The sequence below is a fragment of the Physella acuta genome, unplaced genomic scaffold (genome assembly GCF_028476545.2).
Source record: "Physella acuta isolate Inbredline_101_S28 unplaced genomic scaffold, ASM2847654v3 ptg000658l, whole genome shotgun sequence".
Classification (NCBI taxonomy): Eukaryota; Metazoa; Mollusca; class Gastropoda; family Physidae; genus Physella; species Physella acuta.
This window is the reverse complement of record NW_026732177.1, coordinates 37,433-65,062: the sequence shown is the minus strand read 5'-3', so window position 1 is coordinate 65,062 and position 27,630 is coordinate 37,433. Positions and strand designations below refer to the sequence as shown.

The window sequence follows — 27,630 nt, the reverse complement described above, 5'->3', positions numbered from 1 at the left end:
ATATTCATCTTTCGCTGATTACACTAAGTAATATAATCAAGTAGATTAAAACATTCAGCGGCTGATCTAGTCACAGTATCCTACAAGATAGTCACACAGTATCCTACAAAATAGGGATAGATTATCCTACAACATTGCCCCATACTAGGGATGTATCCTGAAAGCTAAATATGACCGCGGATTGAGGGTTCTATCAATATAATGTTTAAATGCCGCTATACGCGTTTTGATTGGTTAGCCTTTGATTTATTTCTACACTGATTGGCTAGCTTATTTTATACCTTAAAGCTGATTGGTTAGTTTTTAGTTTTTTTTTTATTTTTTTTTTGGTATCTCTATTTGAACTTGTTTTGTTCTATGGCTTTATCATCACAGATATACATTTTTTTTTCAACTGCATTAAAACGAAAAAAACATGTACAAAGAACGAAACAAGAAAAGTTGATTACAACGCTTTAAGGATGCCGCGTAAATTGTCAAAGGTATTTGTGTTTTTCAAACATTGTCTTCGCAAAACTTTTTTTCTCTGAAGCTTGATCGGTGCTTTGCTCCTGTGGTACTGAAGCAAGCTCGTAAACAGTTTTTTTCTGTTTGAAAACAATCATGCAGCTGATCGCATTTGTTTTGTCCCCGAGGGCAGGGAATTAGGGTGGGGCGTTATGTCACACCATGGGGTATGGGGGGGGGGGGGGGGGGTGACGTCGAAGGATTTTTGTAGTCAGACTTGAGACGGTTAAGGTTCCGGAATTTCCAGCAAGTAGTCAGCGTAGAGTCGCCCTCGGCATACGCTACTCCTCCCTAAACTATCCATCTCTTCCTGCTTTACACAAGAATTACCGGCTGTGAACTGGAGCGTGACCACGGCCTTTCGTCTGCAAACATAACAAACTGTATAAAAATAGATTTTAATTAACGAAAAACGGCCCTGGAATTTCGCTTCGTCTTTAGAAAGATTGTCAGCAGCAACAGTTGACATGGCTTCCTGGTACAGATGTGTGGTGCCGTGGGCGGTCAGGCGTGAAACAGACATGCACCGCTGGTAGGTAACACATTAGACCAGACCAGACGACTTGATAACAACAACATTGGTGTTTCACTCATTCTTTTCTGTGTCAACACGAAGGTCTAGGTGTCCCAAAAGTTCTAGTGGTCAAGAACAGTCTAAAGCTTCACAAATGTTCTGCAGGTCGCAAAAGTTCTAGACATCTCCAAATGTTCTAGATGTTATCGATTGTTCTAGATGATCTCGAATGTTCTAAAGGTTGCCGTCGCTATGATTGGACTCCTCTGTAGACTGCCGCTGACGTAGGCAACACTTGCCGTTACTGCTGGTGGGCAGGGTCACGTGTTCCAGCAGTGAGTACCACTGGGCCACGGGCTTCCTCGGGCTCTCCAGCATCTCGTACCAGTGCTCACGACCTTGACCGTTGATCTTCGGCCCCATGGCCACACACCCCATCAACTCGTCGCTGCCGATCCTGTGGAGGAAGGTAAGATGACGTCACTGACTGTTGCATGTAACACGGCGTCCTTCATATCACCCTAGTCAAATTATCCTAAACTAAATGACCCCAAAAAGTTACATTAAGTAACTGAGCCAAATGACCAGTAATAAATGACCCTCAAAAAGCCTAAATAACCCTCAGAAAATACCAAAAAATAAACCCCACCCAATGACACCAGGTAATCAAACCCCACACAAGACAAAAGGCAACTGACCCCCACACAAGACAACTGACCCCCACACAAGACAACTGACCCCCACACAAGACAACTGACCCCCACAAAAGACACAAGACAACTGACCCCCACACAAGACAACTGACCCCCACACAAGACAACTGACCCCCACACAAGACAACTGACCCCCACACAAGACAACTGACCCCCACACAAGACACAAGACAACTGACCCCCACACAAGACAATGGTCCCCACACAAGACAACTGACCCCCACACAAGACAACTGACCCCAACACAAGACAACTGACCCCCACAAAAGACAACTGACCCCCACGAACACGACCCCTCCACCACGTGACGTACGACCCCTGCCACGTGACGTACGACCCCTGCCCTGTGACCCCACTGACCTGTCGTAGTCCACCAGCTTGACGACCAGATAGACGTCCTCCACACTCTCCTGCGGGACGTCAAACACCAGCGCCTCGTTGAACACCGGGTTGAGCGTGTTCCTCTGGACGGACGTCTTCCTCTTCTTGATGCGCCGCCCCTGGCACATCAGACACACCTTGACGTACGGGTCTGGAACAGGTGGAACACGTCAATGTGTGACGTCAAACAAAACATGTCTGACATCATGTCAGCTGGTGTTAATAAAATGGTGGGATGTTAGGGGAGGGGGGGTGTTTAACTTCCAGATGTCACACTTGAGGTACAACCCATGTTTACAATGTCAACTTACAACCTTTGTTTATAAATGTCAACTTACAACCTTTGTTTATAAATGTCAACTTACAACCTTTGTTTATAAATGTCAACTTACAAGCCATAAGTATAAATGTCAAGTTACAACCCATAAGTATAAATGTCAAGTTACAACCCATAAATATAAATGTCAAGTTACAACCCATAAGTATAAATGTCAAGTTACAACCCATAAGTATAAATGTCAAGTTACAACCCACAAGTATAAATGTCAACTTACAACCCATAAGTATAAATGTCAAGTTACAACCCATAAGTATAAATGTCACGTTACAACCCATAAGTATAAATGTCAACTTACAACCCATAAGTATAAATGTCAAGTTACAACCCATAAGTATAAATGTCAAGATACAACCCATAAGTATAAATGTCAAGTCACAACCCATAAGTATAAATGTCAAGATACAACCCATAAGTATAAATGTCAAGTCACAACCCATAAGTATAAATGTCAAGATACAACCCATAAATATAAATGACAATTTAGAGCCCATGTCTAGAAGATGTCAAGGTTCAAGCCATGTCGATAAAATGCTAAGTTACAACTACAACTATTAATGACAAGTTATAGCCCATGCCTATAAATGTGAAGCTACAATCCAGCTACGTGCTTGCATTCATCAAGTTCATAAAGTGTAACAAACGTTAGTCCAGAGAACGGGTTGTGTAACATCAAAATTTATCTTGTAAGGGACATAACTTGAACATCACCGATACAAGGGACATGACTCAAATATTACCGTATTAAAATCATTTGCATGAGTAGCCCCGCTTTATTTACAAAATTTAAAAAAAATCCTAGAATGGTGATTTAAAAATGTAAATGACCGTCTTTAAATGCAGATATCCTTACAAGAAAGTGTTTAACATATGCATTTTTTCTGTATTCTGAAAGTGGAGCGAAGGATTTCTTTAACGGCCATTTTGATCTTTATATAATCATTATTGTGGTCGATGTTCTAGCCCCCCCCCCCCCCCCCCTATTTCAACCCTCGTCGTCATCGGCACAAGTCAGATTCTCCCGTCACTACCCCCCCCCCCACCCCCCGGAACGCAGCCCCATACACCACCATATGGACGACCACGCCTTAAATTTAGCACCAGAATACGTGTATGTCACACAAACATACAACATTAACATACACCAATATGTTAACGTTCAAACGGTACTGCAAGTGATAACACCCCACCCCCAAACAATAAAGAAAAGCGCGGGTCTCGTCCTAAATATTAGTAAAGATATCCAATAGATAATATAGTGACCCACGGTTTTCTTGTTTGTTATATAAATAGTAATGCATGATTATATATATAAAGAAAATGTGTCTATTTTATCCTTTGCATAATTACATAAAAGCATGTTATTAAAACGTTTTTTTTTAATCAGATTTATTTGTGTGCCCGCGGTGTCCCGTACAAAATTAATCTGATGATAGATCAGTTTGTAAACAAGTCGCAGCCAAACAAGCAAGAAAAAAAAATGAACACTCCCTATTAACAGAATGAATGTCGTTTAATATTTATGTGCCCTCCAACTGAAGCACAAAGCAATCGATAAAATTGTTGTGGCGGTGAAGATTCAAACTAGACTCCTGTCAAGGGAGTGACGGACACCAGAAGCTTAGGATGGCTCCAAATTTGTTCCCACCGGATGTGTTGGGCAGAGTTCATTAGTGGTGGATGTCGGGTGGGGCGGGAGGGGGAGGGGGGTGATACATGGCTAAGAAGTTTATACGGCTGAGTGGATGGTCGGAAATAAGGTCACGTGAGATGAGGGTATTTGGTTGATCCGGCAAATTTATGCAACCCAAAAAGAATAAGATTATCACGTGAGGATGCAAAAAAAAAAATATAAAAAATTATAGAAATATCTGTTTGGTTAATTAAGTTTTTTGCTTCGGATATTTGAGCTGATTAAAAAAAAACACATTACAAATTTTTAACGCTTTTTTTGCGATTGATTCGGTTGGAATGCAACCAGAGCCGTAGGCAATACACACACACACACACACACACACACACATATATATATATATATATATATATATATATATATATATATATATATATATATATATATATATATATATATATATTCAATAATATTTTAAGAAGGTAAATGTCCGGTTTTTAATACCTTTAAACTTTAAAAATATTTTTTTTAAATAAAAAACGACACGAGAACTATTGACTGGACATGGTTTACGGTTATCGGAGTGTGTGTGGGGGGGGGGGATTCTAACACCTTAACACCAACACTGACTATGCTATCAAGATTCTTCCCCCTCCCCACCTTCCCAAAAAATCTTAAGTTTTTATCAGTGGAATGTCGATTGGATAATTTATGGTGTCTTTGTCCTAATGTGTCTGACCTCGCACTATTGATGTCTTTGAATGTCTTAATGTGTCTCGCCGTGATGTCTTTGAATGTCTTAATGTGTCTGGTCGTGATGTCTTTGAATGTCTTAATGTGTCTCACCGTGATGTCTTTGAATGTCTTAATGTGTCTCACCGTGATGTCTTTGAATGTCTTAATGTGTCTTGTCGTGATGTCTTTGAATGTCTTAATGTGTCTTGCCGTGATGTCTTTGAATGTCTTAATGTGTCTGACACAGTCTGACAGTTGAAGACGTTTGCTGGCAATGAATACCAGGTCACTTCGTGCGTGCCTTTATGCCTTAAACGCTTCCGTGCGGCAAAATGTCTTGGCACTCCTAATAATGGATTTCCGGGCGATATGAGTACACACTTTAGCGCTGTGGGTATCGATGCCAAATGAAGAAGTTAGGGCGATATGAGTACACACTTTAGCGCTGTGGGTATCGATGCCAAATGAAGAAGTTAGGGCGATATGAGTACAAAGTTTAGCGCTGTGGGTATCGATGCCTAATGAAGAAGTTAGGGCGATATGAGTACAAAGTTTAGCGCTGTGGGTATCGATGCCAAATGAAGAAGTTAGGGCGATATGAGTACACAGTTTAGCGCTGTGGGTATCGATGCCAAATGAAGAAGTTAGGGCGATACGAGTACAAAGTTTAGCGCTGTGGGTATCGATGCCAAATGAAGAAGTTAGGGCGATATGAGTACAAAGTTTAGCGCTGTGGGTATCGATGCCAAATAACGAAAGTTATTGACTACTGAAAACAACATCAGGAAACCAGAAACATCAAAACATAAGAAACATAAAACATAAAAACATCAAAACATAAGAAACAAAACAAAACCCACTGAAAACATAAGAAAGACTAGAATGAACAGAAAAACAATTAGATCAAAAAGACCATAAATAGAAAAGACATCAGCACCTTTCATTCCAACCCAGACCACCAAGAGTTTTAATTATGTGTGAAACGGAAAAAAATCCCTCAACCGAAAGACGTTTTAAATCTAGGTCAAGTGTAGCCCGGCCCACTTTCTGGAATAAAAACTTTCAAATTTGGGGAAAAAACGGACCAGCGGAGTTTGAGAGGTTTCCGCTCATAAGCCGGACTTCCTGTTTTGTTTCAGGCGGACATTTTGTCACGTGATATTTAGCCTGACCGCTAGTTCAATCCTCCAACCTTCCTTTAACTCGATTAACTAAGAAAATTATCGTTTAGTTGATGCACTTGGAAGGTTGTTTTCTTAAGTTTTTCTGGGTTTTATTTCTTTGTAATTTAAAAAAATAAAGCTGGAGTGATCTCCGCTAAACTTTCTCGAATATTCTTATATAACACTAATCAATTCTTAAGCACAAAAACTTTTCAAATAGAAAAGAATCTTGTAGAAATAGAATTTCTCACCACATTGGCTGGCATATTGTTTTCTTCAACTCAAATCTTTTGCTGTGTTACACCTGACGAATGGAACTTATCAAATGTTCAAACGATTGGACACCCCCACCCCTCAACTTCCCCCCCCCCCCCGGCCCCTCTGTACCCAGTAGTAGGACAGTTGAGCGAAGAAAGATTCCAGAATTGCAAATTGTTCTCACGATCAAGCCGCCATGACAGGGGATGCTTGGCATCGTCTGCTTTAAAAACTGACAGCTCGTAGTGCATTCTGGGTCGTCAGATGTACGGGGTGTGTACATGTGTTGTGAGGTGTACGTAAGGTGTACGGGGTGTACGGGTGTATACGGTGTTTGTACGGTGTGTGTACAGGTGTGTACATGGGTGTGTACAATTGGGGTTGAGGTGTACGGTGTATGTACGGGGCGTGTAAGGGTGTGTACGGGTAGTGAGGTGTACGGGTGCATCACTCGTCCTATTTTTGACTTGCCCCAACCTGTGTAAATTATTCTCGAGACGCTGGCCGAATGACAGGCTCTGATTGCACACACAAACATGGAGAGTCAGGTTAATCCACTAGGATTAGCGGCTTATCTCTCTTCTCGTCTTTGTATTAAGAAGGCAGAGTAGACATAAACAACAACAGTCACGTGAGTGTGGACGTCTGGGTGTTAAAGTACACTGGGCCAAACGTAGACACTTCATGTTTTAAAGACATGTTTGAAGACATGTTTTATGCATGGGGAACTTGAGAAGGGAGGGGCGGGGGCAGCCAACCCTAGACCCGGGTAGTCCCCAGCCAACCCTAGACCCGGGTTGTCCCCAGCCAACCCTAGACCCGGGTTGTCCCCAGCCAACCCTAGACCCCTGTTGTCCCCAGCCAACCCTAGACCCGGGTTGTCCCCTACAACCGGGTTAACCCCACCCACCTAACGCTAATCTTTAGCGCCTCATTCCACACGAGCCATTATGCCCCTCTAACTATTGATTAGATTCATTAAGTCGTCAAACAGTTAACTTAGAAGCTTAATTAATCACAAGTCAGAGAAAGTAGTCGATACCACGTGTTCTTGGCTAGAAGACATTTGATTGGCTAGCACGTTTCAACTTCCGATTGTCATCTGACCAACGCCCTTTGACGCACGAGGCATCCACAAGTGAGCAGTGTTTCTTCCAGACTTTTTTCTCCGGGGGGGGGCACTTGAAATTTTCGGGGGGGGGGGGGCGGTAGACTTTCTTCGGTGGGCGGACTCTGTTAAAAGTACATATTTTCTATATAAATTATATAAATTTCATTTCGTTCGGGGGGCGGTAGAAATTTTTCGAGGGGGGGGGGGCTTACAGCCCCCCCCCCCCGAAGAGATGCCTGGAAGAAACTCTGCATGTGAGCACCATTTCCTGCTGCCTCTAGTTAAAACCTCTGCCTGTCTGTCTCCATCTAGAAACCCTGTCTGTTGGAATGTGAGGCCGTTTTCGGTCAACACTTCCTCCGTTGATCTTCTCCAACTTTCTTATAGCCGTCCACGTTTCTCTAGCCCTGTGGTGTTCATCTGAGAGTAGTGCTACACAATGTGTCTGCTCTCATTCTTAGCACTTGGGCCAATATTGTCCATCTCCTGTGTTTGATAACTACAGCTAAATGTTGAATAAGCTTTAACTTCTAATTTAAGATGGTCTTTGGCCAGATGATTCTCATCAGTAGAGCTGTATGTAATGGGTAAGCACAGTACTTTAAACCTAGGTAATTAGGCTTATTTTTCATGATGTCCATCTATTATTTAGCATACTAAACGATTGGCCAGTTCCCATATTCTATGACTGATATCTTTGAAGCAAGTCACACCATCTGTGATTACTCCCTCAGTTTGTCTTCTAACCTGAGTGGTACAATAGACTTTGGTGTTCATTTTAAGACCTATCTTTACAACATGCTGTGCCAAGCTATTTCAATGTCCTGGTTAATGATAGCAGACGTACAATATGTTGTCAGCAGACGTACAAGGATGTTTCTTAAAACCCCCCGTCTATCAATATCATACCTGTGCAAAAGCATGAAGTCCAACTTTATTAGGAAGATGTGTACAAGATGTGTACAAGAATGTGTACAGGAATGTGCACAAGATGTGTACAAGATGTGTACAAGATGTGTACAAGATGTGTACAAGATGTGTACAAGATGTGTACAATATGTGTACAAGATGTGTACAAGAATATGAACAAGATGTGTACAAGATGTGTACAAGATGTGTACAAGATGTGTACAAGATGTGTACAAGAGGTGTACACTAATGTGTACAATAATGTGTACAAGATATGTACAAGAATTTGTACAAGAATCTGTACCGTTAGCATGGCCTTAGTCACGTGGTTTATCGAGATGACCTTCACGCACATACACAAGGGCATTGATCAAAACAACTAGTCCAGCTATCCCCCCCCCCCCCACACACACACACCAGGGTAAATTTCAGCCCAACAAAGCGCCCGAGACATTTGGATGAAATCGGTATTGACCGCGCTTAAATGGCGACAATTTTCACACGTTCGTCGACATACGTCGTCTCAGACAACAGCGCTTCGATTTATTTGCCGAATCAAATGGTGTTGACATATTAAACGTGGCGGAGGGGAACTATTTGAGGTCTAGTTTCACCTTCCAGCTAGAAACTATTTGAGGTCTAGTTTCACCATCCAGCTAGTTACACTGAAACTATTTGAGGTCTAGTTTCACCTTCCAGCTAGAAACTATTTGAGGTCTAGTTTCACCATCCAGCTAGTTACACTGAAACTATTAGAGGTCTAGTTTCACCTTCCAGCTAGAAACTATTTGAGGTCTAGTTTCACCATCTAGCTAGAAACTATTTGTGGTCTAGTTTCACCTTCCAGCTAGAAACTATTTGTGGTCTAGTTTCACCTTCCAGCTAGAAACTATTTGAGGTCTAGTTTCACCTTCCAGCTAGGTACTCTGAAACTATTTGAGGTCTAGTTTCACCATCCAGCTAGTTACACTGAAACTATTTGAGGTCTAATTTCGCCATCCAGCTAGTTACACTGAATCTATTTGAGGTCTAGTTTCGCCATCCAGCTAGAAACTATTTGAGGTCTAGTTTCGCCATCCAGCTAGTTACACTGAATCTATTTGAGGTCTAGTTTCGCCATCCAGCTAGAAACTATTTGAGGTCTAGTTTCACAATCCAGCTAGCTACAATGAAACTATTCGAGGTCTAGTTTCGCCATCCAGCTAGAAACTATTTGAGGTCTAGTTTCGCCATCCAGCTAGTTACACTGAATCTATTTAAGGTCTAGTTTCGCCATCCAGCTAGTTACACTGAAACTATTTGAGGTCTAGTTTCGCCATCCAGCTAGTTACACTGAATCTATTTAAGGTCTAGTTTCGCCATCCAGCTAGAAACTATTTGAGGTCTAGTTTCGCCATCCAGCTAGTTCCACTGAAACTATTTGTGGTCTAGTTTCACCATCCAGCTAGAAACTATTCGAGGTCTAGTTTCGCCATCCAGCTAGTTACACTGAAACTATTTGAGGTCTAGTTTCGCCATCCAGCTAGAAACTATTTGAGGTCTAGTTTCGCCATCCAGCTAGAAACTATTTGAGGTCTAGTTTCGCCATCCAGCTAGAAACTATTTGAGGTCTAGTTTCGCCATCCAGCTAGAAACTATTTGAGGTCTAGTTTCGCCATCCAGCTAGAAACTATTTGAGGTCTAGTTTCGCCATCCAGCTTGTTCCACTGAAACTATTTGAGGTCTAGTTTCGCCATCCAGCTAGAATCTATTTGAGGTCTAGTTTCGCCATCCAGCTAGAAACTATTTGAGGTCTAGTTTCGCCATCCAGCTTGTTCCACTGAAACTATTTGAGGTCTAGTTTCGCCATCCAGCTAGAATCTATTTGAGGTCTAGTTTCGCCATCCAGCTGGAAACTATTTGAGGTCTAGTTTCGCCATCCAGCTAGAAACTATTTGAGGTCTAGTTTCGCCATCCAGCTAGAAACTATTTGAGGTCTAGTTTCGCCATCCAGCTAGAAACTATTTGAGGTCTAGTTTCGCCATCCAGCTAGAAACTATTTGAGGTCTAGTTTCGCCATCCAGCTAGAAACTATTTGAGGTCTAGTTTCGCCATCCAGCTTGTTCCACTGAAACTATTTGAGGTCTAGTTTCGCCATCCAGCTAGAATCTATTTGAGGTCTAGTTTCGCCATCCAGCTAGAAACTATTTGAGGTCTAGTTTCGCCATCCAGCTTGTTCCACTGAAACTATTTGAGGTCTAGTTTCGCCATCCAGCTAGAATCTATTTGAGGTCTAGTTTCGCCATCCAGCTAGAAACTATTTGAGGTCTAGTTTCGCCACCCAGCTATCATATAAATAGTCCATTCTATGTTGGTCTAGACATTGGCTCATACATTTCAAAAAAATTCACCTCCATTAGTAAATTACTCCCCCATGAGAGTACTTATATAAGTTTTTGATCCAAGTGTTGGTTTTTGTAAACTGTCGTGGGGGTGGGGGTGGGGGGGGGGGGGGATTAAAGATATCGTGATGGTACCGCCGTGAGTGTAACGTTTATCTTTGCTTGTTTTCTCAATCAATGGCTCACAACACTAAATGGGGTAATGACTCAAACGAAGAGGTGGGGGGGGACATGTGTCAAACCTTAAACAGTGTGTTATGGTGTGTAGTCCTGGCTAAATGACCTTCAGTTGACCACCACCACCCACCCCCACACACACATACTTTTAATGTCCATTACATATGTTGGCTGGCCTGATCATTTCCTTTACCCCCCCCCCCCCCCCACATAACATGGGTCTCATTTAAAGAGTTGTAGGCTACAAATTGTGTTTGGATTTATACAAACATGGGTCTGTTATGTACAGATATGGGTCATGTGAATACAAACATGGGTCTGTTATGTACAGATATGGGTCAGATGAATACAAACATGGGTCTGTTATGTACAGATATGTGTCGGGTGAAAAGACAGGGGTCGGGTGAATACAAACAGGGGTCGGGGTCTCTAGCATGTAAAACTACCTTAGTCTGGAGCCAATGAAAACAGCGTGATACATGAACTGACAGGATACATGAACTGACAGGATACATGAACTGACAGGAAACGAACACCATTAGCACTTACCGGCATAACCGGTTATGTCCATAGCTTTAAGGTTCCTAGCCTTGACGACCGTGAGTGTCAGCCGGCCAGCCGTGGGCAGGTAGCAGAGGGAGAGCATCAGGTCTCCGATGTCAGCTTTCTCCTGAAATGGTAGGGTTGGCTGGTCAGTGGTTGGCTGAGGGTTGGCTGGTCAGTGGTTGTCTGAGGGTTGGCTAGTCAGTGGTTGGCTGGTCAGTGGTTGTCTAAGGGTTGGCTGGTCAGTGGTTGGCTGGTCAGTGGTTGGCTGAGGGTTGGTCTGAGGGTTGGCTAGTCAGTGGTTGGCTGGGGGTTGGCTAGTCAGTGGTTGGCTGGTCAGTGGTTGTCTAAGGGTTGGCTGGTCAGTGGTTGGCTGGTCAGTGGTTGGCTGAGGGTTGGTCTGAGGGTTGGCTGGTCAGTGGTTGGCTGGGGGTTGGCTAGTCAGTAGTTGTCTGAGGGTTGGCTGGTCAGTGGTTATCTGAGGGTTGGCTAGTCAGTGGTTGTCTGAGGGTTGGCTGGTCAGTGGTTGGCTGGGGGTTGGCTAGTCAGTGGTTGTATGAAGGTTGGCTGGTCAGTGGTTGTCTGAGGGTTGGCTAGTCAGTGGTTGTATGAAGGTTGGCTAGTCAGTGGTTGTCTGAGGGTTGGCTAGTCAGTGGTTGTATGAAGGTTGGCTAGTCAGTGGTTATCTGAGGGTTGGCTAGTCAGTGGTTGTATGAGGGTTGGCTGGTCTGTGGTTGTATGAAGGTTGGCTGGTCTGTGGTTGTATGAAGGTTGGCTGGTCAGTGGTTATCTGAGGGTTGGCTAGTCTGTGGTTGTATGAGGGTTGTCTAAGGGTTGGCTGGTCTGAGGGTTGGCTGGTCTGAGGGTTGGCTGGTCAGTGGTTGGCTGGGGGTTGGCTGGTCAGTGGTTGGCTGGGGGTTGGCTGGTCAGTGGTTGTCTGAGGGTTGGCTGGTCAGTGGTTGTCTGAGGGTTGGCTGGTCAGTGGTTGTATGAGGGTTGTCTGAGGGTTGGCTGGTCAGTGGGTGGCTAAGGGTTGGCTGGTCTGAGGGTTGGCTGGTCAGTGGTTGGCTGAGGGTTGGTCTGAGGGTTGGCTAGTCAGTGGTTATCTGAGGGTTGGCTAGTCAGTGGTTGTCTGAGGGTTGGCTAGTCAGTGGTTGTCTGAGGGTTGGCTGGTCAGTGGTTGTATGAGGGTTGTCTGAGGGTTGGCTGGTCAGTGGTTGTCTGAGGGTTGGCTGGTCTGAGGGTTGGCTGGTCAGTGGTTGGCTGGGGGTTGGCTGGTCAGTGGTTGTCTGAGGGTTGGCTGGTCAGTGGTTGTCTGAGGGTTGGCTGGTCAGTGGTTGTCTGAGGGTTGGCTGGTCAGTGGTTGTCTGAGGGTTGGCTGGTCAGTGGTTGTATGAGGGTTGTCTGAGGGTTGGCTGGTCTGAGGGTTGGCTGGTCAGTGGTTGGCTGGGGGTTGGCTGGTCAGTGGTTGTCTGAGGGTTGGCTGGTCAGTGGTTGTCTGAGGGTTGGCTGGTCTGAGGGTTGGCTGGTCAGTGGTTGTCTGAGGGTTGGCTGGTCAGTGGTTGTCTGAGGGTTGGCTGGTCAGTGGTTGTCTGAGGGTTGGCTGGTCAGTGGTTGTATGAGGGTTGGCTGGTCAGTGGTTGGCTGGTCAGTGGTTGGCTGGGGGTTGGCTGGTCAGTGGTTGTATGAGGGTTGGTCTGAGGGTTGGCTAGTCAGTGGTTGGCTGGTCAGTGGTTGGCTGGTCAGTGGTTGGCTGAGGGTTGGTCTGAGGGTTGGCTAGTCAGTGGTTGTCTGAGGGTTGGCTGGTCAGTGGTTGTCGGAGGGTTGGCTGGTCAGTGGTTGGCTGGTCAGTGGTTGGCTGAGGGTTGGTCTGAGGGTTGGCTAGTCAGTGGTTGTCTGAGGGTTGGCTGGTCAGTGGTTGTCTGAGGGTTGGCTGGTCAGTGGTTGGCTGGTCTGAGGGTTGGCTGGTCAGTGGTTGGCTGGTCAGTGGTTGGCTGAGGGTTGGTCTGAGGGTTGGCTAGTCAGTGGTTGTCTGAGGGTTGGCTGGTCAGTGGTTGTCTGAGGGTTGGCTGGTCAGTGGTTGGCTGGTCTGAGGGTTGGCTGGTCAGTGGTTGTCTGGTCAGTGGTTGTCTGGTCAGTGGGTGGCTAAGGGTTGGCTGGTCAGTGGTTGGCTGGTCAGTGGTTGGCTGAGGGTTGGTCTGAGGGTTGGCTAGTCAGTGGTTGTCTGAGGGTTGGCTGGTCAGTGGTTGTCTGAGGGTTGGCTGGTCAATGGTTGTCTGAGGGTTGTCTGAGGGTTGGCTGGTCAGTGGTTGTCTGAGGGTTGTCTGAGGGTTGGCTGGTCAGTGGTTGTCTGAGGGTTGGCTGGTCAGTGGTTGTCTGAGGGTTGGCTGGTCAGTGGTTGTCTGAGGGTTGTCTGAGGGTTGTCTAGTCAGTGGTTGTCGCTGAAGTGTTGTCTACAAATTGTATTACATATAACGTTATTGATAAACGCTTGTTGAATTATTTCTAAATGAGAAATCTGGTTTTATATTGTTTTAAGAGAAATTAAAAGTTTGTTGTTATAGAAAGTTCTAGACTACCCGTTATTCTTGAATAACCGTGGGTTGCGGGAGTAATCCATAAATGACCTTCACCTCTCGCTACAACATAGTTTGCTCCCCATTTGTGTGTGCATAATCCAAATCGAACAAGTATGTTTAATTTTTATTTTATTTTTTATAGTGCATTTAAAATCTCACTCTTACACATTGGATTTATTTAGTAAATTGTTGATTGTGGGGAATCCCCCGATATTGATCCAACACGCTCTGCTGAGCGTCCCATCTTAAATGGTGCGTGAAAGTCGGCGCTAGGCTACATCAGTTGGCCGTGGCTACAGTGTCTCAGTGGAAGGGTAGCCACAATCTTGTGTATGGTAGCCACAATCTTTTGTATGGTAGCCACAATCTTTTGTATGGTAGCCACAATCTTTTGTATGGTAGCCACAATCTTTTGTATGGTAGCCACAATTTTTTGTATGGTAGCCACAATCTTGTGTATGGTAGCCACAATCTTTTGTATGGTAGCCACAATCTTTTGTATGGTAGCCACAATTTTTGTATGGTAGCCACAATCTTGTGTATGGTAGCCACAATCTTGTGTATGGTAGCCACAATCTTTTGTATGGTAGCAACACACTTTTGTATGGTAGCCACAATCTTGTGTATGGTAGCCACAATCTTTTGTATGGTAGCCACAATCTTTTGGTAGCCACAATCTTTTGTATGGTAGCCACAATCTTGTCTATGGTAGCCACAATCTTGTCTATGGTAGCCACAATCTTTTGTATGGTCATAAACTTTTAGTTTATATTTTGGGGGCGGGTATGATCAATCCTGTACCTCTCTAACAGATGACTTCTCTAATTAATGCTCTTCATTAGGTTCATTCTAAAACTTGCATTGAGTACATTAATTGACTTTTTTATTTAAAAAAAAAATCCTTTAACCACGAAGGTAGAAAATCGATCTAATATTCCTCATATCAAGTAATTACCTGAATGATTTTAAAAATGTAGCTTACGACAGTAATGTGCATGGCTGATGCATTAAAATAAATTGAAATAGATCAATAGCATCCTGCCTGCCTTGATAGCAATCAGATCTTGGAAGCCATCAAGCCGTCAAACGAAAGAAGTCAAGTATGAACAACAGTCTTAAATTACCTTAATTGTCATGCTCTGTATATTATTGTACTTGTCAAGGTGACCTCACGTCAATTTATTGGTCTCAAGGTGATATGTACATAAGTGTACTGGTCAAGTTGACATGTACATAAGTGTACTGGTCAAGGTGACATGTACATAAGTATACTGGTCAAGTTGACATGTACATAAGTATATTGGTCAAGTTGACATGTACATAAGTGAACTGGTCAGGTTGACATGTACATAAGTGTACTGGTCAAGTTGACATGTACATAAGTGTACTGGTGAAGCTGACCTATACATAAGTGTACTGGTCAAGTGAACGGCTAGTGAACATGCTGATAGCATTAATCAACACTCGAATGGACGAATCGTTAGATTAATCTTAAACTACTGTATAACGTGACAGAATAAGTGCTTACATCACATCTGCCTACACCACAGCTGCTTACATTACAGCTACTTACATCAGAGCTGCTTGCATCACAGCTGTTTACACCACAGCTGCTTACATCACAGCTGTTTATATCAAAGCCGCTTACATACCACTAGTGTTACAAGCTGCATCCCACCACAAAGTTAGCTAGAACAGAACAAACTATCGGTACACATCGCCTACAGGGATGATTCAGTTTAGGGCAAATATGAGGGGGGGGGGGGGGTTCTCTGCACCAAATATATAACCGTGCCTAATTTTTCTATTCTTATATATGAGACACAGTTTGGAGGCGTCTTAAAATTTAGGGGGGGGGGGCAGTATAGTACCCCGTCAGCCTCCATCATGATTTGTCAATGACTTGTTTATTGATATTTTACTTGCTTTATTAGCCTAATGCGATCGGGAAGTTCCAATAAAAGCCCTTTCTAAACGTGGTGTAATTCGTGCCTAGAGGGAATTCCCTTTTTCTGCCTGATAGAAATGTGCTTGTTTGACATTGTTTGCTATGAGTGACCTGCGCTGTGCCGTCAATACCTCATGATGTTTGAGATCAATATTAGAATTTAATGAATCGTCAGGTCTAATCATTTTTTTTTACTAGCGCAACTTTACTTTGCCGGTCTTTCATAGTTAATGGAATTTGTGCTGAGTTATAGAAAAATCTAAAATTTGTGTTGAGCTTTTAAAAATCTAAAATTTGTGCTGAGCTTTTGGAAATCTAAAATTTGTGTTGAGCTTTAGAAAATCTAAAATTTATGCTGAGCTTTAGAAAATCTAAAATTTGTGCTGAGCTATAGAAAATCTAAAATTTGTGTTGAGCTTTAGAAAATTTAAAATTTGTTTTGAGCTTTTGAAAATCTAAAATTTGTGCTGAGCTTTTGAAAATCTAAAATTTGTGCTGAGCTATAGAAAATTTAAAATTTGTTTTGGGCTTTTGAAAATCTTAAAATTTGTGTTGAGCTTTTGGAAATCTAAAATTTGTGTTGAGCTTTTGAAAATCTAAAATTTATGCTGAGCTTTAGAAAATCTAAAATTCGTGTTGAGCTTTTGAAAATCTAAAATTTATGCTGAGCTTTAGAAAATTTAAAATTTGTGTTGAGCTTTTGAAAATCTAAAATTTGTGCTGAGCTTTTGGAAATCTAAAATTTGAGCTTTTGAAAAATCTAAAAATCTGTGCTGAGCTTTTGAAAATCTAAACTTTGTGTTGAGCTTTTGGAAATCTAAAATTTGTGTTGAGCTTTTGAAAATCTAAAATTTGTGTTGAGCTTTTGGAAATCTAAAATTTGTGTTGAGCTTTTGAAAATCTAAAATTTATGCTGAGCTTTAGAAAATCTAAAATTCGTGTTGAGCTTTTGAAAATCAAAAATTTGTACTGAGCTTTTGAAAATCTAAAATTTGTGCTGAGCTTTTGGAAATCTAAAATTTGTGTTGAGCTTTTGAAAATCTAAAATTTGTACTGAGCTTTTGAAAATCTAAAATTTGTGCTGAGCTTCTGGAAATCCAAAAATTTGAGCTTTTGAAAAATCTAAAAATCTGTGCTGAGCTTTTGAAAATCTAAACTTTGTGTTGAGCTTTTGGAAATCAAAAATTTGTACTGAGCTTTTGAAAATCTAAAATTTGTGTTGAGCTTTTGGAAATCTAAAATTTGTGTTGAGCTTTTGAAAATCTAAAATTTGTGTTGAGCTTTCGAAAATCTAAAATTTGTGTTGAGCTTTTGAAAATCTAAAATTTATGCTGAGCTTTAGAAAATCTAAAATTCGTGTTGAGCTTTTGAAAATCAAAAATTTGTACTGAGCTTTTGAAAATCTAAAATTTGTGCTGAGCTTTTGGAAATCTAAAATTTGTGTTGAGCTTTAGAAAATCTAAAATTTGTGCTGAGCTTTTGGAAATCTTAAAATTTTTGCTGAACTTTTGAAAAATCTAAAATTTGAGCTTTTGAAAATCTAAAATTTGTGTTGAGCTTTTGAAAATCAAAAATTTGTGTTGAGCTTTTGGAAATCTAAAATTTGTGTTGAGCTTTTGAAAATCTAAAATTTTTGCTGAGCTTTTGAAAATTTAAAATTTGTGCTGAGCTTTTAAAAAAATCTAATATTTGTTTTGAGCTTTTGAAAATCTAAAATTTGTGTTGAGCTTTTGAAAATCTAAAATTTGTGCTGAGCTTTTGAAAATCTAAAATTTGTGCTGAGCTTTTGAAAATCTAAAATTTGTGCTGAGCTTTTGAAAATCTAATATTTGTTTTGAGCTTTGGAAAATCTAAAATTTGTTTTGAGTTTTTGAAAATCTAAAATTTGTGCTGAGCTTTTGAAAATCTAAAATTTGTGCTGAGCTTTAGAAAATCTAAAATTTGTGTTGAGCTTTTGGAAATCTAAAATTTGTGTTGAGCTTTTGAAAATCTAAAATTTATGCTGAGCTTTAGAAAATCTAAAATTCGTGTTGAGCTTTTGAAAATCAAAAATTTGTACTGAGCTTTTGAAAATCTAAAATTTGTGCTGAGCTTTTGGAAATCTAAAATTTGTGTTGAGCTTTTGAAAATCTAAAATTTGTACTGAGCTTTTGAAAATCTAAAATTTGTGCTGAGCTTCTGGAAATCCAAAAATTTGAGCTTTTGAAAAATCTAAAAATCTGTGCTGAGCTTTTGAAAATCTAAACTTTGTGTTGAGCTTTTGGAAATCAAAAATTTGTACTGAGCTTTTGAAAATCTAAAATTTGTGTTGAGCTTTTGGAAATCTAAAATTTGTGTTGAGCTTTTGAAAATCTAAAATTTGTGTTGAGCTTTCGAAAATCTAAAATTTGTGTTGAGCTTTTGAAAATCTAAAATTTATGCTGAGCTTTAGAAAATCTAAAATTCGTGTTGAGCTTTTGAAAATCAAAAATTTGTACTGAGCTTTTGAAAATCTAAAATTTGTGCTGAGCTTTTGGAAATCTAAAATTTGTGTTGAGCTTTAGAAAATCTAAAATTTGTGCTGAGCTTTTGGAAATCTTAAAATTTTTGCTGAACTTTTGAAAAATCTAAAATTTGAGCTTTTGAAAATCTAAAATTTGTGTTGAGCTTTTGAAAATCAAAAATTTGTGTTGAGCTTTTGGAAATCTAAAATTTGTGTTGAGCTTTTGAAAATCTAAAATTTTTGCTGAGCTTTTGAAAATTTAAAATTTGTGCTGAGCGTTTAAAAAAATCTAATATTTGTTTTGAGCTTTTGAAAATCTAAAATTTGTGTTGAGCTTTTGAAAATCTAAAATTTGTGCTGAGCTTTTGAAAATCTAAAATTTGTGCTGAGCTTTTGAAAATCTAAAATTTGTGCTGAGCTTTTGAAAATCTAATATTTGTTTTGAGCTTTGGAAAATCTAAAATTTGTTTTGAGTTTTTGAAAATCTAAAATTTGTGCTGAGCTTTTGAAAATCTAAAATTTGTGCTGAGCTTTAGAAAATCTAAAATTTGTGTTGAGCTTTTGGAAATCTAAAATTTGTGTTGAGCTTTTGGAAATCTAAAATTTGTACTGAGCTTTTGAAAATCTAAAATTTGAGCTTTAGAAAATCTGAAATTTGTGCTGAGCTATAGAAAAATCTAAAATTTGTACTGAGCTTTTGGAAATCTAAAATGTGTATTGATTGAAATGTCTCGCATGAGTGTTGATAGAACGTTGATAAATTCAACATCTGACTTGGTGCTGACAAGACAGGTTGCTGACCTCGATAACACATCTGACCCTGACCTTCCTTGACTGCTTACATCATTAGCTGAGATTTACGTCTGCCAGCAGCTAATCAATACCCACACAATCCGTTTTACGCTGGATAATCCAACACACGCCAGTTGTTAGAACCAATCAATACCCACACAATCTGTTTTACGCTGGATAATCCAACACACGCCAGTTGTTAGAACATCGTCAAGAGAGATGGGTAGGGGGGGGGCGTGGTGTCATGTGTCTCAATTTGTCAGTGTGTGTGTGTGTGTGTGTGTGTCTCGGTGTGTTAGTGTGTGTGACAGTGTGTGTGTCAGAGTGCGTCAGTAGGTTTCAGTGTGTGCGTGTTCTGTGTGCGTCAGAGAATGTTAGTGTGTGTGTGTGACAGAGTGTGTGTCATTTTTTCGTCAGTGTGTTTCAGTGTGTGTGTAGGTATGTATGTGTGCGTGTGTCAGTGGTATGAGACTATAGACGCCTATTATCCCCCACCCTGTATCTATTATCGCGGTTGTTGTAGTCTATTGTCGTGAGACTTGTTTGCAAGTTGTGTGGAGTGCTGGTCTAACTAACTGCAAGATGGGAGCTAATCGAGGAATTCTGTCGGTCTGACATTAGAGGTGGCACATAAATACTGACATTATGTCACATATATTCTGTCAGTCTGACATTAGAGGTGGCACATAAATACTGACATTATGTCACATATATTCTGTCAGTCTGATATTAGAGGTATCACATAAATACTGACATTATGTCACATATATCCTGTCAGTCTGACATTACAGGTATCCCATAAATACTGACATTATGTCACATATATTCTGTCAACCTGATATTAGAGGTAACGTCCTTTAGACCACGTGACACATCTATAACTCCTGACGTAACGACTGATGTATGTGCCACCCTGACGTCACATAGACCAATGTCTAGTGGCGTCACGTCACATACTTGGACATTCTCGTTAATACTTGACATATTATTTAGACTGTTATGCTATGTCGTACTTTATTTGTATTGTAATGAAGTAGACATAGGACATTTTCATTATTATAACAAAACAATGTGGATGAAAGAGTTTGTCCAAGGTACATAGCTGTAAAGTAATAGATGTGCTTACAGTAGCTAGAGTGACGAAGTACCCCTCGGTAAAGTAATAGATGGCTTACAGTAGCTAGAGTAACGAAGTACCCCTCGGTAAAGTGACATCAAACAAGAGCTGAGTCCCTGCACTAATGTCACATTTATTAACCTGCCCACCCTGCATTCACCTCAACTAAAGCACAATATTCATTACATTTTTTGTTTCCTCCAATGTCGGGAATTTTGATTTCGTCACACGAGCGATTGGATTAGCCCCCCCCCCCCCCCCACCATCAGATGAGCGATGTATCACGCCCCCCCCCCCCCCCGGGAAGCTAATCATGTATGATATAACACGCGCTGTGGGGGACAAATGTATTCATGAGGTCAACACCACACAGCGAGGGGTCGGGGGGGGGGGGGGCCTCAAACAATGCTGGGGGTGGGGGGCCTCAAACAATGCTGGGGTGGGGGAACCTCTCGATAATTAGAAATTATTGTTCCATATGGCCGAGGGGAGATAAGTAGGACTTAATTAATCTTTGATTCTTTGTACTCGCCTCTAGGCTAATTAATAAAGTAATGGTGTGTTGTGTCTATATGTGATGTGTTGTGTCTATATGTGATGTGTTGTGTCTATATGGGATGTGTTGTGTGTATATGGGATGTGTTGTGTCTATATGGGATGTGTTGTGTCTATATGGGATGTGTTGTGTCTATATGGGATGTGTTGTGTCAATATGTGATGTGTTGTGTCTATATGTGATGTGTTGTGTCTATATGGGATGTGTTGTGTCTATATGTGATGTGTTGTGTCTATATGGGATGTGTTGTGTCTATATGGGATGTGTTGTGTCTATATGGGATGTGTTGTGTCTATATGTGATGTGGTGATGTGTTGTGTCTATATGGGATGTGTTGTGTCTATATGGGATGTGTTGTGTCTATATGGGATGTGTTGTGTCTATATGGGATGTGTTGTGTCTATATGTGATGTGTTGTGTCTATATGTGATGTGTTGTGTCTATATGTGATGTGTTGTGTCTATATGTGATGTGTTGTGTCTATATGGGATGTGTTGTGTCTATATGGGATATGGTGATGTGTTGTGTCTATATGGGATGTGTTGTGTCTATATGGGATGTGTTGTGTCTATGTGTCTATATGTGATGTGTTGTGTCTATATGGGATGTGTTGTGTCTATATGGGATATGGTGATGTGTTGTGTCTATATGGGATGTGTTGTGTCTATATGTGATGTGTTGTGTCTATATGGGATGTGTTGTGTCTATATGGGATATGGTGATGTGTTGTGTCTATATGGGATGTGTTGTGTCTATATGGGATGTGTCTATATGTGATGTGTTGTGTCTATATGGGATGTGTTGTGTCTATATGGGATGTGTCTATATGTGATGTGTTGTGTCTATATGGGATGTGTTGTGTCTATATGGGATGTGTTGTGTCTATATGTGTTGTGTCTATATGAGGTGTGTTGTGTCTATGTGTCTATATGGGATGTGTTGTGTCTATATGGGATGTGTTGTGTCTATATGTGTTGTGTCTATATGAGATGTGTTGTGTCTATGTGTCTATATGGGATGTGTTGTGTCTATATGGGATGTGTTGTGTCTATATGGGATGTGTTGTGTCTATATGGGATGTGTTGTGTCTATATGGGATGTGTTGTGTCTATATGGGATGTGTTATGTCTATATGGGATGTGTCTATATGTGATGTGTTGTGTCTATATGGGATGTGTTGTGTCTATATGGGATGTGTTGTGTCTATATGGGATGTATTGTGTCTATATAGGATGTGTTGTGTCTATATGTGATGTGTTGTGTCTATATGGGATGTGTTGTGTCTATATGGGATGTGTTGTGTCTATATGTGATGTGTTGTGTCTATATGTGATGTGTTGTGTCTATATGGGATGTGTTATGTCTATATGGGATGTGTTGTGTCTATATGGGATATGGTGATGTGTTGTGTCTATATGTGATGTGTTGTGTCTATATGGGATGTGGTGATGTGTTGTGTCTATATGGGATGTGTTGTGTCTATATGGGATGTGTTGTGTCTATATGGGATATGGTGATGTGTTGTGTCTATATGGGATGTGTTGTGTCTATATGGGATGTGTCTATATGTGATGTGTTGTGTCTATATGGGATGTGTTGTGTCTATATGGGATGTGTCTATATGTGATGTGTTGTGTCTATATGGGATGTGTTGTGTCTATATGTGTTGTGTCTATATGAGGTGTGTTGTGTCTATGTGTCTATATGGGATGTGTTGTGTCTATATGGGATGTGTTGTGTCTATATGTGTTGTGTCTATATGAGATGTGTTGTGTCTATGTGTCTATATGGGATGTGTTGTGTCTATATGGGATGTGTTGTGTCTATATGGGATGTGTTGTGTCTATATGGGATGTGTTGTGTCTATATGGGATGTGTTATGTCTATATGGGATGTGTCTATATGTGATGTGTTGTGTCTATATGGGATGTGTTGTGTCTATATGGGATGTGTTGTGTCTATATGGGATGTATTGTGTCTATATAGGATGTGTTGTGTCTATATGTGATGTGTTGTGTCTATATGGGATGTGTTGTGTCTATATGGGATGTGTTGTGTCTATATGTGATGTGTTGTGTCTATATGTGATGTGTTGTGTCTATATGGGATGTGTTGTGTCTATATGTGTTGTGTCTATATGAGATGTGTTGTGTCTATATGAGATGTGTTGTGTCTATATGGGATGTGTTGTGTCTATATGGGATGTGTTGTGTCTATATGGGATGTGTTGTGTCTATATGGGATGTGTTGTGTGTATATGGGATGTGTTGTGTCTATATGGGATGTATTGTGTCTATATGGGATGTGTCTATATGGGATGTGTTGTGTCTATATGTGATGTGTTGTGTCTATATGGGATGTGTTGTGTCTATATGGGATGTGTTGTGTCTATATGTGTTGTGTCTATATGGGATGTGTTGTGTCTATATGTGTTGTGTCTATATGGTGATGTGTTGTGTCTATATGTGTTGTGTCTATATGGTGATGTGTTGTGTCTATATGGTGATGTGTTGTGTCTATATGGGATGTGTTGTGTCTATATGTGATGTGTTGTGTCTATATGAGATGTGTTGTGTCTATGTGTCTATATGGGATGTGTTGTGTCAATATGTGATGTGGTGATGTGTTGTGTCTATATGGGATGTATTGTGTCTATATGGGATGTGTTGTGTCTATATGGGATGTGTTGTGTCTATATGGGATGTGTTGTGTCTATATGGGATGTGTTGTGTCTATATGGGATGTGTTGTGTCTATATGTGATGTGTTGTGTCTATATGGGATGTGTTGTGTCTATATGTGATGTGGTGATGTGTTGTGTCTATGTGTCTATATGGGATGTGTTGTGTCAATATGTGATGTGGTGATGTGTTGTGTCTATATGGGATGTGTTGTGTCTATATGGGATGTGTTGTGTCTATATGGGATGTGTTGTGTCTATATGTGATGTGTTGTGTCTATATGGGATGTGTTGTGTCTATATGGGATGTGTTGTGTCTATATGGGATGTGTCTATATGGGATGTGTTGTGTCTATATGTGTTGTGTCTATATGGTGATGTGTTGTGTCTATATGTGTTGTGTCTATATGGGTGATGTGTTGTGTCTATATGGTGATGTGTTGTGTCTATATGGGATGTGTTGTGTCTATATGTGATGTGTTGTGTCTATATGAGATGTGTTGTGTCTATGGGTGATGTGTTGTGTCTAATATCGGATGTGTTGTGTCTATATTGTGATGTGTTGTGTCTATATGAGATGTGTTGTGTCTATGTGTCTATATGGGATGTGTTGTGTCTATATGGGATGTGTTGTGTCTATATGGGATGTATTGTGTCTATATGTGATAGACACAATACATCCCATATAGACACAACACATCCCATATAGACACAACACATCCCATATACGACACATAGACACAAACACATCTCCTATACGACACACACAATCACATATAGACACAACACATCAGATATAGACACAACACATCACACATAGACACAACACATCTCATTATAAGACACAACACATCACATATAGACACAAACCATCCCATATAGGACACAACACCATCACCATATAGACACAAACCACAATCACCCATATAGACACAACACATATAGACACAACACCATCCCAACCCCCATATAGACACAAACACATCCCATATGGACACATCCCATATGGGATGTGTTGTGTCTATATGGGATGTGTTGTGTCTATATGGGATGTGTTGTGTCTATATGGGATGTGTTGTGTCTATATGGGATGTGTTGTGTCTATATGGAATGTATTGTGTCTATATGTGATGTGTTGTGTCTATATGAGATGTGTTGTGTCTATGTGTCTATATGGGATGTGTTGTGTCTATATGGGATGTGTTGTGTCTATATGTGTTGTGTCTATATGTGATGTGTTGTGTCTATGTGTCTATATGGGATGTGTTGTGTCTATATGGGATGTGTTGTGTCTCTATGGGATGTGTTATGTCTATATGGGATGTGTCTATATGGGATGTGTTGTGTCTATGTGTCTATATGGGATGTGTTGTGTCTATATGGGATGTGTTGTGTCTCTATGGGATGTGTTATGTCTATATGGGATGTGTCTATATGGGATGTGTTGTGTCTATGTGTCTATATGGGATGTGTTGTGTCTATATGGGATGTGTTGTGTCTCTATGGGATGTGTTATGTCTATATGGGATGTGTCTATATGGGATGTGTTGTGTCTATGTGTCTATATGGGATGTGTTGTGTCTATATGGGATGTGTTGTGTCTCTATGGGATGTGTTGTGTCTATATGGTGAGTCAACCTCTACCGGCATGGTTGTTAACTGTTGGCTGGTTGTCAGACGTTCACATGGTTGTCAACTGTTGGCTGGTTGTCCTCAACATTCTCTTCTATTTTCAACAATGTGTTCTCAGGGGTATAAACCAGGGGTCGGCAACCTGCGGCTCGCGAGCCGCATGCGGCTCTTTTGATATCAAGATGCGGCTCTCCAGCTCCTTGAACAAATACTAATAATCTTAATAAAAAAATAAAATATTTGAAATAAAAAAAATGTTAGTGGCTCTTTAAAGCCAGGGAAATTTTGAAAATTGTAACTTTTGGCTCTTCCGCTTCAAAAGGTTGCCGACCCCTGGTATAAACCAATTCAACGCACTGACTGCACATCTTTGCTCTAAACTTTAAGTACTGACCACCCATCTTAGCACCAGTGCTAACATCAAAGTACTGACCGCACATTTTAGCACAAGTGCTAAGATAAAGCACTGACCCCACATCTTAGCACCAGTGCTAACATAAAGCACTGCGGTCCTGCTGGTGAAAGAACACCACACATGAAGACGTGAAATGTTTAATTAAGTTGAGCCCCAAAAACTAGCAACAAATCGAATCATCGCTATTTCTTTTTATTTTCTTCGTCGACTCTCGGAGCATTACGGTTAAATAATAAATGTCCTCACTCGTTTCAAGGGTCTAGCGGGTCTGAGGGGACCTGACCCCTGGCCTGACCCGGAGTCTCTAGAATATTTAACCGTGGGATTTCCACACAAAAATTGCCGTATTTTTTTTCTCTGTTTTGTTTCTTGTCTGTGCTATAGCCATTTCAAATGGTAGAGATTATTTGATGATCCAAATGTCCTGTCCGAGATTTGTCGGAGATATTAAAATGTATTTTTCTCTGACTTTGGCAGAATGTTTGTGTGTCCTATACAATTAAACTGTTCAAGGCCATTCCGAGCTGATTTTGTTTTTTCCAACTGGTGTCAGGTACCCATTACAGCTGGGTGGACTCCAGCGCGGTACTAACCTCAATATTAACATGTTTCGCGAAAACCAAATAGATGGCTAAACCATCGTTTGGATCGTTAAAATATCGGATCGTTAGTTTCGTTAGACCATTAGATCAAAGGTTATTAAATAATCGATTCTTTGTATTGTGTATAGCTAGACTTTATATTAAGACAAAACAGACTGACAGACTTGCTTGTTTAGAACATGGCGACTGTTAGACCGTGGGCCTGTTAGACCGTGGGCCTGTTAGACCGTGGGCCTGTTAGTGCGTTTGATAATTGGACCCAACAGTGTAGGACCAAACCGTTAGACCAAACAGTTCGACCAAAAAGTTGGACCAAAAAGTTGGACCAAAAAGTTGGACCAAAAAGTTGGACCAAACAGTTCGACCGTTAGACCAAACAGTTCGACCGTTAGACCAAATAGTTGGACCGTTAGACCAGTAACTAAAAGACTTTGAACTGACCTGTTGTGCGGCGTAGATATCCCTGACAAAATACGTCTCCTTGGTCAGACTCCCCTCCCCGAGAATATCCTTGACCTTGACCGTGCCGATGGCGTCGTGTCGGGAGAAGCGATCGAAGTCGTAGATGTTGAACTGTAGGCACCGCTGGGACAGCTCGTCGTACGGCACCACGAAGGTGAAGGTCTCGTTAAACTCCGGGTTCAAGGTCTTCCGGTGCACCTTGGTCTGGAGCTTCGTCTTCCGGTCCGGCAGGAGGTAAACCTTGACGTACGGATCCGACGTGCCGGAAAAGTCTTTAGCCGGCAGACTCTCCGCGCGGTTGATGTTGACTACCAGTGTGAGCTCCTCCGGGTTGTAGCGGAGGCTGAAGAACAGCTTGCCGCACGGCACATGCTCGGACCGCAGGCTGTCCACGGAGGCCTGCTTGTAGAGTTCCGGCTTGATGGCGCCGAGGTCCGGCTGCTCCTTCTGCTTGACGCTCTGGACCGTGAACTCGATCTGCGACATGTTCAGCCGGTGAGAGATCAGGCGCTGGAAGTTCTGGTGCCGCTGTGGCACCGTGGGCAGCGTCCACTGGCGGTCAGCGATCAAAATATTCTTCTTGCTGACGTTACCAGAGCCTTTCCCCGGCTCTGATGACCGGCTGATGTCCGGGTAGCTCCGGCTGATGGGGATGGGGCCGGAGCTGGCGGCCCATTGGTGGGTGGGGAGGCCGGTGGAGGCGTCAGTGGTGGGCAGCAGGGTCAGACCTTTCTTCTTCCGGTAGATGTACCAGGCTATGACCATGACAAGGCCGACCAGCACCGCCACGCCCCCTGTCACACCCCCAACCAGGACAGCGTCAGGACCTGGGGAAGAAATTTAAATCAACCAATCAAAAACATTTTACGGCTACCATTTGCTGACTAGCACATTACTACAAAATACGGAAACAAATCAAATAGTTTAAAGTTGTTTTTTTAAAACTCTCCCTGCCTTGTGTCACAAGACTAAAATAAACCAAGTTAGACCAATCACAGCGACAC

General features: G+C 41.4%; 1 protein-coding gene across 1 annotated transcript; it reads right to left on the bottom strand.

Annotated features, from left to right (window-relative positions):
- Positions 1-684: 684 nt before the first annotated feature.
- Positions 685-27,405, bottom strand: LOC131948688 (synaptotagmin-9). The gene is made up of 4 exons (XM_059310344.1): positions 26,606-27,405; positions 11,369-11,489; positions 2,095-2,266; positions 685-1,478 (listed from the first exon to the last, which is right to left on the bottom strand). Exons 1-4 carry the CDS (start codon positions 27,389-27,391, stop codon positions 1,256-1,258), a joined length of 1,302 nt encoding a protein of 433 aa, XP_059166327.1. The 5' UTR covers positions 27,392-27,405; the 3' UTR covers positions 685-1,255.
- Positions 27,406-27,630: the final 225 nt, after the last annotated feature.

What these genes read in the sequence shown, in the direction of transcription:
- LOC131948688 (XM_059310344.1), bottom strand. Translation starts at nt 27,391, where the DNA reads ATGGTCATAGCCTGGTACATCTACCGGAAGAAGAAAGGTCTGACCCTG. An exon ending in ATATCTACGCCGCACAACAG is followed by an intron (nt 11,490 to 26,605) that starts GTCAGTTCAAAG and finishes CTACCATTTCAG; the next exon opens with GAGAAAGCTGACATCGGAGA. An exon ending in GGACATAACCGGTTATGCCG is followed by an intron (nt 2,267 to 11,368) that starts GTAAGTGCTAAT and finishes CACCTGTTCCAG; the next exon opens with ACCCGTACGTCAAGGTGTGT.